Genomic DNA, 15,725 nt, shown 5'->3' with positions numbered 1-15,725 from the left:
AGAACGGATTTATTGACTTACCATTATTTCTTATGATTAAAAAATACATTTTTATGCAGAATTATTGTAGTTTTACATGCGGAACACAATGTGATCATCCAACATTATCATTCATTAGTGATGAGCAGCTATACATTTCATGCTTTTATGTGTATTTTTAATGGTATGCTTCAATAAGTGTGTGTGTGGGGGGGCATATTTAAAGGTTAAAGCTGGATTGTGTTATGAATGATTGAACAATGAACAACGGCATGAGGGTTTGGAGAGGAGTGGATGGAGCCGTGTGTCATAAATAGACATTTTTATCAAAACGTGTATCAAAAAGCATGGACTTGCAGCGCCCCACTGGGATCAAATATGATTTTTAAAGGCCCTGGAATGAGCAGATAGTTTGACACGTAGATACGTGATGGAAGACACCAGGAGGTGTTTGGAAATAAAACCGTACATGCTCGTCTCCGCTTGTCTCCACCTCCTTCCTCATACACGCTCACCTGCTTTGTTTACATCCTGAACGCTGCACAGTCTGATTGCACGACCCCCCCCCCCTCCATCTCCAAACCCCCCGAGGGGAGGAAGTGATCTGTGAAGTCAGCCTGGTGATTGAATGGAGGTGAAGAAAAAAAAAACCCTGCAATGCACAAGCTTGCCTCCTCTGGTTTGCCAATCAATATGGTGACGCTGCCTGGCCCGTCGATGCTCATTCTCTTAAATGTTGACCAGCAGTGCAAGAAATGACGCTGATTAAGTTAATTATAGCAGATAATTCATCATTCTGCTTTATCCAACACCCTGTAACATGAATAAGGGGACACACTGTCGTTTTTTGCCTTTTTAATTTGTGCCACTGTGGCCACAAATAAAAAGAAAACAGCAGCGGGCTGCACTTTGGGCACCCCTGGTTTAGCATGTGACAAGCTATTTTGGATTTTCAAACTCAATCAGTGTGTAAAAATGACGCTGATTAAGTTAAGTATATGAAATAATTCATCATTGTGCTTTATCTAGGGTTGCCGACGCCCTGTAACATGAATAAGGGGACACACTGTCGTTTTTAGCCTTTTTTATTTGTGCCACTGTGGGCCACTAAAAATAAAAAACAAACAAAACAGCAGCGGGCTGCACTTTGGGCACCCCTGGTTTAGCATGTGACAAGCTATTTAGGATTTTCAAACTCAGTGTGTAAAAATGACGCTGATTAAGTTAAGTATATGAAATAATTCATCATTGTGCTTTATCTAGGGTTGCCGACGCCCTGTAACATGAATAAGGGGACACCCTGTCGTTTTTAGCCTTTTTTATTTGTGCCACTGTGGGCCACTAAAAATAAAAAAAACAGCAGTGGGCTGCACTTTGGGCACCCCTGGTTTAGCATGTGACAAGCTATTTAGGATTTTCAAACTCAATCTGTGTACTTTTGTTAAATACGCCACAATTGTGTTTTTTGAGGGATGGTCGGCAACCCTATGGATACTGGTGTCAATCATAAATGAGTGATATTATCTTTGTTGGATTGTGCAGATGGAAGCGTCATTGTGAGGTCTAATGTGCCCCAGTAGCAAACGCATAACGCCAGCATTTGCACTTTCATTTCCTCTCATGCCTCAGGTGCTGCCAAAGCTGTGATAAAAGAAAGAAAATAAATAGGATGGTCTTATCTTATCTTATCTTATCTTATCTGCCTATATGGCAGCTCAAACACACTTTTTACCTCGAAAGCTAAAACCTTTCATGGCTTCACGTGAGGACCGTGTGATGGTTCTCCCTCCGCGGTATTCCCGGGCTCTTGTGCTGCCGTCACCTCGACAAGACAATGGCGGCGCAAAGACAAACAGTCTAAATGAGGAGCCGTGTTGGTCTGGGCGTCACGGCTTGCAGCACGATGGTTTGTGACACCCATCAGGAGAGTCGGCGTTGTGTTTGTTTGGGCCAGCCCCCCCCCCCGCGGGCCCGAATCATCACACGTGTCAGGATAGTTTATGGCTGACGCTGGCGGGCGGCGCCTCGGCTTTCTGCCGCTCATGTGTCTGACAGGGTGGCCACCGAGCCGGTGAGACATTCCACTTCCTGTCAGTTATTCTCCTCTTCCACTTGTTGTGCTTTCGCTTTTTGCAGATGGGAAAATTCAGGAGAAGTTCGGAGGTCCGACACAATCGGGGATGTTTTCTCCCATGGGAAATCATGGAAATAATGCGTTCCAAGGCCAAACTGCTGACTGCACCATTTTAAAGCTCCCATATTCTCAGATTATGGATTGGATTTGAGTGTTACTGAGTGTTACTTTTTGTGTGTCTGTAGCTTTAATGCCCATCGGCTGCGTCTGTTTAAGTCTGTGGCTTCCTTTTTCCACAAATGTAGTCATCCCGGACTTATGGCTTTTAAAAAATACATTTGTCTGTGGCTGAATATGCTCTATTATGAGTAAACAAAATGCATATTTCAAGAGATTGTAAATGTTTTTGCCTAAATTAAGCATTTTCAAGCATAAAAATGCCTGAATAACGTCAAATACTAATATGATGTATTCAAAGATGTGATGATATGTAGTATGTAAGGAAGGTTTTACACAGTTTCTAAGTGTTCTCTCTATTTTTTAACGTTCCTCGTCTTAGCCGTAAATACCCACGGAACATACTTCTGTTACTGTCCTTCAAAATAAGAGCACCGTTTGTCTGCGTCAACAAAACGAGAGTATCATAGAAAATATCATATACAGTTGGAATTGCATGGGTGACTACATCTTCCTTCATGACGAGCACAGCCATTACGGTTGCTTGAAGATTTAGTAGCAATGTATGCAGAGGCTGACATCGAATTAGAAAAGTTAGCCACTTTCTTACAAATAAAAATATATGTGCTTTACAATTTGGGACAGGTCTATTTCATCATATGGCTTAAGGTTTGTAGCTTTTTATATTGTTTTGTATCATATCTCAATATTTATGGTGATATATGCTAAGGTCTATGTCACCCAACCCTAGCAGTATCCTACACTGGTCACTAGGTGGCAGTGATGTTACTGGAATGCAGTGGTTACTCACTTAAATTCTGTCATGCCCCCTCCAGGGGACAGAAATATTTTCACCCCCCCCCCATATGAAATATTATTGAGAAACTGATAATATTTATTGATTGATCCATACTGTAAACCAGGGGTCTCAAACTCAATTTACCTGGGGGCCACTGGAGCTAGGGTCTGGGTGAGACTGGGCCGCATCAGGTTTTCCAAAAAAAAACAAAAAACGCATTTATTAAAAACAGAAAAATGAATAAACTTTGCTTTGGTTCCAATTTTCTACAATAAAAGCTCTGATAAAACATTCCACTGTTCTCAAATATCTTACTTTTTATTTTTCTACACAAAATAAGATGAAAAATAAATAAACAAATCAAGAATAAAGAAAATCAATCAATCAGTAATAAATAAATATAATAATAATAATAAAAGGGCAAATAATAAAAACTTAAGAAACCACATATAGTTGGTGGGTAGACAAATGATTTTTTTCAGAATGAACAAAGCATTATTAGAGCCCTGTAGACATGACAAAACACGACTGTAGTCACATTTATACTCTTTTTATTTACAACATATTGCGCAACTGCAGGGTCTTGAGACACATGCTAACTCACAAACTAGAGAGCTAGCGACCTAAACGGTAGCCTTCAAGTTATTTCCTTTCAACTTAAATAGCCAAAAACTTACCACTTCCACACGGACAGGGAGGATAACTATTAACAGTTATTTAACTTTAACATGAACATGAATCAAACTTAATAATTTTTTCTGGGTACATGATACCATACAGCATCCATATCAAACTTGCAGGGGCCGCACTAACATTAAACTTTCATATCAAGGCGGCCCGCGGGCTGCGTGTTTGAGACCCCTGCTGTAAACAAAGTGGAGAGCTGTTAAATGGAAGTGTAATCAAGTGTCAAATTGCATATTGAGTCCACTAAGTTTGAACATGTTGGCAGGTGTGTACTAACATTTAAAGTACTCCCTGCCTCTCAGTACCCCCCCATTACTTCACTGCACCCCCCACTGTTTGAGAAGCACTGCTGTAATGTGGTTTAATCACCAGAACAACAGGCTTTGACGATAATCCCTCACATCGGCCACAGCGACTGTAACCCATGCCAAGCCCCCCCACGCCAGGCCCCCCAACGCCGCAACACACATCAACACAAATACGTCTTATATGTCTTATTTTCTCTCATTATGTCTACTATATTGGGTAAAAGTGGGTCAAATATCAGGGTGATATTTTATGTCTAGAGGGCTCGAATGATGTTCATTCATTCATTCATTCATTTTCTACTGCTTGTTCCTCACGAGGGTCACAGCTGTCTTCTACACCCTGGACTGGTGGCCAGCCAATCCCAGGGCACATAAAGACAAACAACCATTCACACTCACATTCATACCTATGGACAATTTGGAGTGGCCAATTAACCTAGCAAGTTTTTGGAATGTGGGAGGAAACCGGAGTACCCGGAGAAAACCCACACATGCACGGGGAGAACATGCAAACTCCGAGGGTGGAATTAAACCCTGGTCTCCTAGCTGTGAGGTTTGTGCGCTAGCCACTCGGCTACCGTGCCGCCTCTAATGATGTTTAAAAAACCTATTTAGAAGCTGGTTTTGGAAGCTCCAACTCCAATAATATTCCATCCATGCATTTTCTGGACCGCTTATCCTCACCAGGGTTGTGGGCGTGCTGGAGCCTATCCCAGCTGTGATCAGGCGAAAGCCGGGGTCCACCCTGGACTGGTGGTCAGCCAATCCCAGGGCACATATAGACAAACAGCCCCCACGTCTGTAGCTGACTGATAAGCAGGCAGAGCTCAATGCTGCATTTTAAGATTTGTAGCGAAGCCTGACATCTTTGTTTCTTGGTTCCAAAGTGATTGTTTCCGTGATGATATGTGTCCAGTGCGACCCGGGAGAAGCCACCAAGCTGCTGTATGACCTTCTTTACACGGAGCCAATCAAGATCGTGCTGATGCCAGGCTGCAGCGGCGTCTCCACGCTGGTGGCGGAAGCAGCTCGCATGTGGAACCTCATCGTGGTGAGTTCACTGACAAAACTGCGCTGTCCGGGCAACGCTCGGAGGAATGTAAAAAAATCTGACTTATTAACATGAAATTCAAATGTAAATTGGAGCTGCTTTTCCACAAAGACGCCCAAATCAACGTGACATCTGTTTATTGATTTGGAAAACACTCGTCGCCTCACTTGATCAGTGCTGACGCTCGGCGAGACAATTTAGCAAAAGACGTTGACAAGGACATAATAGCGCAGGACAAAGTACATTGTCCGACCTTGTGTGTGTCGCCTGACAACACGTCTATTTGTCGGCGTAAACAAGAAAGCCTGCAGCTGTCTTCTGCTTTTCAGAGCGGATATTTCTCCGCACCGCGTTCCCCATCTCACCCCTTCCTCCATTAGCTTTGTCTGCCAATTGATGGCGTTAGTCACCAAGGACAATCGCTTCGAGAGCGCGTCTTGTCCTTCCTCCTGCTTGCATCAAACTGCACAAAAGACATCTGTCCGTCTTTACGACACGACGGAACCGCCTCCTCACCACCGTACTGGATTACCGGCTCCATGTATGGCAAGCGGCCTCACCACAGACACAAACGTGCATTTCCTGGATCAAAAAGGGATATAATCGCCTCCTCTATTCACTCTGTTCGTTTGATTCCCTCGATCCTTCCCTAAAAGCATGGCGCCCCATTGAGGGAAAGCTGGAGGGCTGCGGGAAACCCCAGGAATTGTAATTAAGAGATATTGTTTGATGTCGTTGGGGGATACTTCCGTGTGGGATCACGCTCGCCTGTTGCAGCTTAAGTCTAATTGGGTTTTCATTCAACTTCTTCCGACTGTTGGGAAATATGAGCTGGAAACCTCATATTACAAATATACAACATAAGGTGGCCGGAAATATTTCTAAATTTGTTCTCAATCAGAAATCACTCCACACTCTTTATTGCTCTCTGGTTCTACCATATCTTACTTATTGTGTGGAAATATGGGCTAATAACTATAAAAGCAATCTTCACTGGCTAAATGTACTGAAAAAAGGTCAGTAAGGATAATTCATAATGCCGCCTACAGAGAACATACTAACTCCTTATTTGTAAAATGACAAATACTTCAACTTGCTGATATAGTTCATCTTCAAACAGCTAAAATAATGCATAAGGCTAAAAATAAGCAATTAGCTAAAAATGTCATCCAATACTTCTCTACAAGAGAGGAGAAATATGATCTCAGGGAAGAAGTACATTTGAAACACTTCTATGCTAGGACTACGTTATGCTAGCCATAGCATTTCAGTATGTGGAATCAAACTATGGAATGGATTGAGTAAGGAAATCAAACAATGCACAACGATGAAAAATTAAAATTAAAATTAAAATTAAAATTAAAATTAAAATTAAAATTAAAATTAAAATTAAAATTAAAATTAAAATTAAAATTAAAATTAAAATTAAAATTAAAATTAAAATTAAAATTAAAATTAATTATATTAGGAAAGCAGGAAGTGAACAAATGTAACAGTTAGTGATTGTAAAAGTACCAGATGGAGGGGTAGGATTTAATAAGCTTTGCTTCTTCCTACTCCTTTTGGACATGTGGAACTGGGAACTGATTATGGGATGCACTCAATTGGAATCTGATGCATGTTCAAATGAAATAAAACCATTACCATTACCATTACCATTACCATTACCATTACCATTACCTTCTTGACTTGGAAAAGCAACAATTCCATCCAGCAGTGCCACTTAAGTTGTGCTCCTATTAGCAATTAGGAGCAAACATTAGCACAACAAATGACAACTGTTGAAAATATTCTTTTTTTAACGTCCACTGTTAAGCCAAACATGAGTTTTTAATGATGTTTTAACAATAATATGTGTCCATAGAGCCTGGTCATGAGCACCAAACCGGAGAAAACATTTCTTATTTCTCTCACGTGCTCCACTTTTTACTATGAATGCGTACAAAAGTAGTAACCATCATTGCCTGAATGAATATTTACTTTTAATATAGTGGCAGTGAAATGAGGCAAACATGAGGTGTAATTATTGCCAAATCAACGGTGGTGACCTATGCAGACGACAGAGAGTGTTTTGCTAAAATTCTTGTAAAATCTTGTCCATAACCTCAAAAGACACATGACACCATTGTCATGCTAATAATATAATAATAATAATAATATAATACTTAATATTGTCACCATTGTCTATCCATTTATGTTCCAATTGGGCATAAATATGCACTTGAACTTCAAGCTACTGGTAGATATATGACTTAGTTATCATTTTATTTATATTATTGAATGATGTCAATTGCACTCCTGTTCAACTTGTATTTTACCAAATGTCTTCAAATAACAATAACAAGAGTGGATTATGGCTGCATCTGCAGAATTAGGGGTGCTTATACCGTGCTTATACCGTGCTTATACCGTGCTTATACCGTGCTTATACCGTGCTTATACCATGCTTATACTGTGTTTATACCGTGCTTATACCGTGCTTATACCGTGCTTATACCGTGCTTATACCGTGCTTATACCGTGCTTATACCGTGCTTATACCATGCTTATACTGTGTTTATACCATGCTTATACTGTGTTTATACCGTGCTTATACCGTGCTTATACCGTGCTTATACCGTGCTTATACCGTGCTTATACCGTGCTTATACCGTGCTTATACCGTGCTTATACCATGCTTATACTGTGTTTATACCGTGCTTATACCGTGCTTATACCGTGCTTATACCGTGCTTATACCGTGCTAATGCCTACACTGATTGGAGCAACTGTAATTATAATTGTAATATTATTATTATTATTATGCTGTGTTGTGTTGTGAGATCGTTGAAACCTTCAATGAAAGCCTGTCCAGCATTGAAGTCACATGTCAAATGTGGATAAAGTACACAATAGTTCCTCTAGGACACACACTCTGTTGCAGACAAACACAGCTTATACACAAAAGCTCATAGACAGGAAGTAGTACACAAACAACCGGTGTTATGGTACTTGATGTAGGCGTGGCTACGCATGACTGACAGGTCATTGGCCTCTAAAGGACTCCTGAGTGCGACACGCTGCCCCAAATTGCTTCTCATAGCCTTTTGGCTTCTTCATGGAAATTAAATTAGCCCCCCCCCTCACCCCCGGCTGACAGTGTAACTGCTCCCTACATCACATCAATGACTTCACCTGGCGGCAGGGATTTATTACGGTGGAGAGTCCACATTGGCCGAGACGTCTGACATTTTTCATCAAACTGGTCCTCCTACTCCTCTACTACACGTAATGAGGCTGGGGGGGGCGACGTATCACTGTAATGGCCTCCTAAATGCCAACTTCCTGCAGAGATAGCAAGCGTTTTTTTTTTTTTTTTTTTCCCTCCAGTTGTCATCGTGAAAGTATGGTAATTGTTTGAAGAGCATCCAGATTGGCCGCTGGCAACGCCCACCTGCTCCGGTGGAGACGTACCGTACGTTAGTACGTTCGCCAAGCCGCAGGCTCGCCGTCACACCAGATGTGTTTTTTAACGAGATAGAATAGAATTTAAATGAGGTCGATTAGCCCAAACAAGCGGCCCTTCGACGTGGCCAAAGCGTCCGAAATGGAATCATCTGGTTGTTTCCTGTTCGAGCTCTCTGCCATCAAAGGAACCGTGCGCCATCTTTTTATTTTTTTGACTCCCTCTTTTGTCCTCCGCAGCTCTCCTACGGGTCCAGCTCGCCAGCCTTGTCCAACCGCCAGCGCTTCCCTACCTTCTTCCGCACGCACCCCTCCGCCACGCTGCACAACCCCACCAGGGTGCAGCTCTTCCAGAAGTGGAAGTGGACTCGCATCGCCACCATCCAGCAGACCACCGAAGTCTTCACCTCGGTCCGTGTCTATTCAAACGTATCCTGGATATACATTCATTCATTCATTCATTCATTCATTCATTCATTCATTCATTCATTTTCTACTGCTTTTCCTGACGAGGGTCGCTATCCCTATACTGGATATACATTGCCGGGAAAATACTTCATGGTTCCATTGCTTGTACTTTTGCCATCATGTACTGTATTGACGTCACGCTGACCTGCTATGATTATCTGCTCCAAAACAAGTCCTCCACATTCATATTCATATTATTCATATCACCTGACTCCAATAGCTGTGGTTGTCTGGGCATGTGAGTCTGCCCATCATCAAAGATCCCCCCGCCCCTTGCATATGTGCTTTCCCATATTAACTAACATTTGATCATTTCTCTACAGGCCGTCTTATCATCATGTTTTTATTTGTCTCTTTGGATTTTAAGTTTTATGCGATTATTGAACAATATTTGATTATTATATTTATTATTCTCAAAAAACTCATTGTCTCTTGTCCATTTTGGAGCCAGTGTTTCCCTTGAAATGACAAAAAAGGCAACAGTCAAGCATAGTGTTGGTACTGTGCATGAGTGCTGCCGGCAGCGGGGAGCTGCGGTTTGCTGATATCTCACAATGTCACATATGTTAGAATTCATGAACCGGGGCTCTGGCACTGGTGCCGGGAGCACTCGTGCATGCTCCCACCATCACGCTTGAAGGTAGCCCAGGCACATTTATCTCCTCCCTTGTGTTTCCGGCTATGGAGATAACACCCCAAACACAAGCTGTACACGGGCTACTCTAAAGCATTGTCCCTTAAGAGGAGACTGTTGCACTATTGCTGTGTTTCAAATGACACTCAGATGGCCTCCGGCTTTGTAATGCCCCCCCCCACGTCCACATCGATGTTGTTTGGTTAAGAGAAGATTCTTTTAATTAGCCGCCATCTTCATCCTGGTGCTTGTTTACCGGCGCCGCTTCCGCATCACTCTTTTAACCGATGGCTCTCTGTGATTATCCGACTCCTTTTCAGCGTATTTGTCGGAATATTGGCGGTGAAGCGCATCGACCGAGCAATGCGCCCCCCCCCCCGACCAAACGATCGATGTGGAGGCACTTAATGTCGGCGGCCTTAATGGAGGTTAATGATCTGCCTCTTTGCAGCGGTGTTCTTTGTGTAAAGATCCATCGCCGCCTTTTGTTGTTTGTGTATGTCCTCACGCTGCCTTCGTGTGCCTCGTGTCCGTCAGTCCTGCCAATCAAAGCCGTCTCCTTGGTTCCTCCCCCAGACGCTGGATGACCTGGAGCAGAGAGTCAAGGAGGCCGGGATTGAGATCAGCGTTCGCCAGAGCTTCCTCACCGACCCGGCTGTGGCTGTCAAAAATCTCAAGGTGCTTTGATTAAAAATTCACCTCAGCTGTGAGCCCCCCCTTACCCCCCACCCCCACCCCCACCCCAAAACCCACCCTCACCCCCTTCACAGCTGCATATTTCATTAATACGCAGCTCATTTGGCGGAAATGAATGCACAGAATTAATGAGCTACTTCTGAGTGTCTGGAACTTTCAGCTAAGACCAGCTCGACCAGGATTTCTGTTGACGTACGTAAGCCGTATGTTTCATGTATGTTTCATGTATGTTTCATGTGGGCGTCCTTGTGATGCAGCGGCAGGACGCCAGGATCATCGTGGGGCTGTTTTACGAGACAGAAGCCAGGAAGGTGTTTTGCGAGGTTGGTGCCATTTTTTCTGCTCAATTAGTTCCACTAGACTCAAACAGACGAGCTATTAGCACAAACCGGGCTTTGTAATGAGCCGTTTGAATGGCGGACCAAGGCGGACGACGGGCCTCACCCCCCCCCCCCACCTCCACCTCCCCCGCTGCAGGTGTTCAAGGAGAAGCTCTACGGGAAGAAGTACGTGTGGTTTCTGATTGGTTGGTACGCAGACAACTGGTTCAAGATCAAGGACCCGGCCATCAACTGTACGGTGGAGAACATGACAGAGGCCGTGGAGGGTCACGTGACCACTGAGATCGTCATGCTCAACCCCGAGACCGTCCGAGGTGTTTCCAACATGGTGGGCGCTAACTCAACACTCCATATTTACTCTTTGTTTTTATTATTTGTTTTTACTCCGGTTTCCTCCCACATTCCAAAAACATGCTAGGTTAATTGGCCACTCCAAATTGTCCATAGGTATGAATGTGAGTGTGAATGGTTGTTTGTCTATATGTGCCCTGTGATTGGCTGGCCACCAGTCCAGGGTGGACCCGGCCTCTCGCCCCAAGACGGCTGGGATAGGCTCCAGCATACCCGTGACCCTCGTGAAGATACACGGTATAGAAAATGAATGAATGAGCCTGATGTGAACATCAAAATGTGATATCGATATTGGATTTCTTCCCAATCCTGAAAACCGATGTACATAAAGAAATTCTGTATGTGTTCATTCTAACATGATCCTTTTATTAATTGCATAGCTTCTTATTTCTTGTCTGGTCAATTTATTTCATGACCTTTTTATATATTCCATGATTTCATGACCAATTTCATCATTTTATTACCTTTTTATTAATTAAGGGCTTTTTGTTTCATTTTTTTCATTTTTTATAGATCAATTTCTGTATTTCATGAACAATTTTTTTATTTCATGACTCAATTACAAATTAATTACAAATTACAAATTTATTTTGTATTTATTTAATTGCTGATATCTTTATTTCATGTCTACTTCGAATGTATTTAATGGACTTTTTCCATATTTAATGGCTTTCTGACCGTAAGACACATTGCGGATCAATTCAGTGTGGGCGTGGCTTCCATTGAAGTTCAACCACCTCGTGATTCATTTATTTCACATTTCATGGTGAAATAAAAGGTCTTTAAAGAGACAATTTAAAAGGCCATGAAATAGAAAATGTGACATTATGTACAAAAATGTACTTCTATAAATAGTAGTAGAAGTAGTCTGCCAAAAGCTGAAGTGTAGAAGCGAAGGTTGCCGCAGACGTGTACTTCTACGTATGAGTAATTTCTAGTAACATCATGGAAAAATTCTCCAATAATTGAGACAGGTTGCTGGTGTTTTTCTTAACGACGGTGAAGTCCGTTAACACCTGTAGCTAATAATAGTGGCCATGCTGTTAGTTGATTAACGTTGCAGCGAGGCCTTCCTCGAGCCACCGCCGCGTTCGCAGTATCGCATCTCGCCTTTAATTGGATGCTTTGTTATAAAATTCATTACGGATGTCCACATCTCTGCCATGCTAGAAATCTTAACGAGCCTGCGGAAACAGTTTGGACGACGTGTCAGGTGCTTGTGACATTTCCGAGTGTCGTCATGCTCAATGAGCACACATGACATCCTCCTTTATTCGCTGCGCTGAGGAGGATGGAAATAAGTCATCAAATATTGGGTGATATTGCATCGTACCGCCAGACGTGTGTTTTGTTTTTGTGGTTTTATGAAACCAAATAGAGACATAACAGTAATACAGTAGATGCCCGCTGTTTACCAGTCCAATGTTTATTTTTGCCTGGGCGACGGCTGTGGCACGACCGTAAATAACATCAATGGTGTCTACGGTTCTGGAGTCTTACCATATCTAACAAATTGTCCAGAGATACGGACAAATAACTCTAGAAGCAGACTTCACTCACTAACTCTACTAGAAAAAGATCAATTAGGATAATCAACTGGGTCCTATTATGCTCATTTTTCCACCATTTGTATTGACTTGTGGACTCCTATAGAGCAGCTACACACAATAACCCGCACAAAAACTTTCTCGATCTTCCAGAATCTGCATGTATTCCAGCTGTATTTCCTTGGATTTGTGCTTCCCAATTTATTCCACCTCAGAGCGCGCCCACTGTGATTGGTCACAGTCCCAAAGTACTTGCTGACTACTGCAAAAACTAATGCAAACGCCTTCTAATTCAGTGGAAAAAGGAGTTGATAATACATTGAATTGAAAAGTGTTTATGAGCTCCTGGCAGCTCATGACCCCTGACCTACCGTGTATAAACTCGCCAAAGAGGTGGTCACTCGGCACCGCTCAGGAGAAGCCGGAAGCGAGGGCGCCCGTGGACGCACAAACGTGTCTGACATGAATGCACCTTTCCCGGCGAGAGCACGCTGCTTCTGGTTTGGCGTATATTTCACGTTTATGTTCACGTTCATGTTCACGTTCACGTTCCCAAAAACAGTCCATGTGAAATGCCATTGGCAGATGAAGATATTTTTCTAATAACTTCTACCTGAGCTTGCCTCGTTAGGGGGAGGGCATAGAGTGTACGGCGTCTACAGCCACGCCCATAAGGAAGCCTGCTCCTCTGTGACATCACAAAGGAAAGGTTTAGCAACGTGCTCTGAAACCAAATGTTTTGAGCCATCCCAAACTTTTTTCCAAATTCCCAAACCTCATTATTGGAAACTTTGGCATGGTTGAACATAGGATTATAACATTCTAAATATATTTATAGGTCAGAAACGTGGAAAAAGCATAGCAGGTCTCCTTTAAAATGTGTTGACCTTGTATGCTTTCAAACAACTAAAATGATGCATAAAGCACAAAATAACCTTCCAAAAAAATGTAAGTAAAAGACGTATACCACCAAACAACATATCAGTGTGTGGAATGGAATTATGGAGAATAATGTGTAATATTAAATAAGTATGAAGACTAGCATAGCATGTGTTGGCATGAGAAGACATCTTTGAGTAAACTTCCTGTATCATTTGAGTGTCTAATCGTCATGTCCTGGTTTTTAGCGAATGAAAATATGGTCACATGGCTTAATATGGATCATAAAGTGGGGGTTTTGCTTGGTATTTTTGCACTGTCGGTAATAGTTGGAAAAGCTTTCGTTTATTCAAGTCCTTCATTGTGGCGTATAAACTGTTACTGTTAGCGCCTTGGGTGCTTACCGAGATAAATATTCCGGCGTTATTGCGCTGTTTATCAAGAATATGTTTCCTAAATCTGCAACAGAAGGAGGATTTCTCCATAAACATACCTCCGTGGAGCTCATCCTCCATTTTGGTTTTGGGTCAGCATTTTAGCTTCTCAGCGCCGCTTCCTTCTTCATCTCCACATTCCCACAGTCTAATCCTCTTAAACATCTCTCCCTTTCACCTTTCCTTACTTTTCCTCCTCTTCTTTACTCGTGCGTCCTCATCCCGCCACCCCCCCCCCCCCGTACTTCATCAGCAGCTGTTGTTTGTGTTGGAAAAACCACACCTGCTGCTGCTTCGGCGTGGATGTGGACATGCCCCCCAATAGGACGTCCCACTTCCGAGCAAGGCTCCCGCACATAATCAGTCTAGTTCAAATTCTATTTCCAAGTTTGAAATTGGCACATTTCTCCGTGCCGACATGGTAGGGCGTGCGATCGCACGTCACATTGAAATGCCAAGGTGGAATTTCAATGAATTGGACTTGGATGTGCGTGGGCCTCAGGGAATCCTACGGGACGTCTTGATGATTGCTGGCAATAATCTGCCGTCACACATGAGCACTTGGAGATTAGCTTAATTGTTCTCCAGCTCCAGTACGCTGCTGACAAATCACTGAGGGCTAATTTACACCCAAAACACTTTGTGAGGTGTTTGGCAGGCCTCGTCTTCCATCACACTTCACACAATTGACTGTCAAAGGCTGTTTTGGGATCAAACACTTTCAGATTCTTAGCTCACACTAGTTGTGTTCTCGGTAGGCAAGGGGTGAATACAATTTTTACAGCAAGGGCCGCATACAGAAAATGAAAAATAATTACTTATTATTCATTAATAAATCAGAAAATATATATTTTTTCAATTGGAACAACAAAAAAAATCTGACTAAATTGACAAATACAAATACATTTAGCAAAAAATATGAAGTGTCTTTTTGATTACTTTTTTAAAACTCAATTTAATGGTAATGGTTGGTAATGGTCTATATGTGCCCTGGGATTGGCTGGCCACCAGTCCAGGGTGGACCCCGCCTCTCGCCCCAAGACAGCTGGGATAGGCTCCAGCACCCCCGCCACCCTTGTGAGGAAAAAGCGGTATAAAATGAATGAATGAATGAATGATTCTTCTTTGTATGCCATGTTGGTGCAGACCTCAGCCAAAGAGTGTGAAGATCACAGTTCACCACATTTTACCACCGCTTGTCACCACTTAATAGCACACGAAAATAATCCCCCCAAACAGAAGACAATCCTGCCAGGGGAGGATATTTTACTCCAAGGAGTTGCAGTTGAAAAATAAGACAAGGGATTTAAAAATACATATAATATGATAATATATTTAAAAATAAAAAGTAGAAGGCTCTGTGCACTTCCAGTGTATAAGCCGCAACCTTTTTCTTAAATCGCTTCCACACGCAGTGTGGCTAATTTATGGCTAAATTCTCAACTTATGACATCTATCTTTACTTCAGAACTACTACTAATTGTTTAAATACTTAAATACTACTGCTTGCAAGGAAAGTGTAGCTCTTTCTTTGGCAGAAGCCAATCACGAGCTATCAAACTCATGAGAAGCTAAACTCATCTCACTGCAGCTTAACACCCAAGTATCTAAGAAATATACAAAACAAATACTAATACAAATTTAAGTATTATAGCGCTTTCCCAGAATGCATTGCACCCAAGCAAAACATTCATTGGTGCCTGCCGGGGTGCTGCAATGATGTCAGCCTCCCTCTGGGCTCCTCTGGTTCCCTCTTGTGGACACAGGCAACATTGTAGCTCCATTCATCCATTTTCTATGCTGCGTGTCCTTCAATGAAATGCTTTGTTTAGAAAAATGCATCATGGGAAAACATT

The 15,725-nt window shown here is 42.5% G+C and overlaps 2 protein-coding genes across 3 annotated transcripts in view; one reads left to right on the top strand and one right to left on the bottom strand.

Moving 5' to 3' along the window:
- LOC131105616 (lysosomal thioesterase PPT2-A-like) overlaps positions 1-15,725 on the bottom strand; it is a 213,248-nt gene that overhangs the window by 79,694 nt on the left and 117,829 nt on the right. The gene's annotated exons all lie outside the window — the stretch shown is intronic.
- The window catches only part of gabbr1a (gamma-aminobutyric acid (GABA) B receptor, 1a), an 80,992-nt gene that overhangs the window by 31,447 nt on the left and 33,820 nt on the right, over positions 1-15,725 (top strand). For both annotated transcript variants that reach the window (XM_058053844.2, XM_078790660.1), the window contains 5 exons: positions 4,941-5,075; positions 8,760-8,930; positions 10,198-10,299; positions 10,575-10,640; positions 10,795-10,986. In XM_058053844.2, the coding sequence (XP_057909827.2) occupies positions 4,941-5,075; positions 8,760-8,930; positions 10,198-10,299; positions 10,575-10,640; positions 10,795-10,986 (666 nt within the window). The remainder of the gene's footprint in view (positions 1-4,940; positions 5,076-8,759; positions 8,931-10,197; positions 10,300-10,574; positions 10,641-10,794; positions 10,987-15,725) is intronic.

This window comes from Doryrhamphus excisus, linkage group LG5 (genome assembly GCF_037039965.1).
Source record: "Doryrhamphus excisus strain RoL-2023G ecotype Guam linkage group LG5, RoL_Dexc_Guam_v1.1, whole genome shotgun sequence".
Taxonomy (NCBI): Eukaryota; Metazoa; Chordata; class Actinopteri; order Syngnathiformes; family Syngnathidae; genus Doryrhamphus; species Doryrhamphus excisus.
Note: the sequence above shows the minus strand (reverse complement) of the source record. Positions and strands in the feature narration are given on the sequence as shown.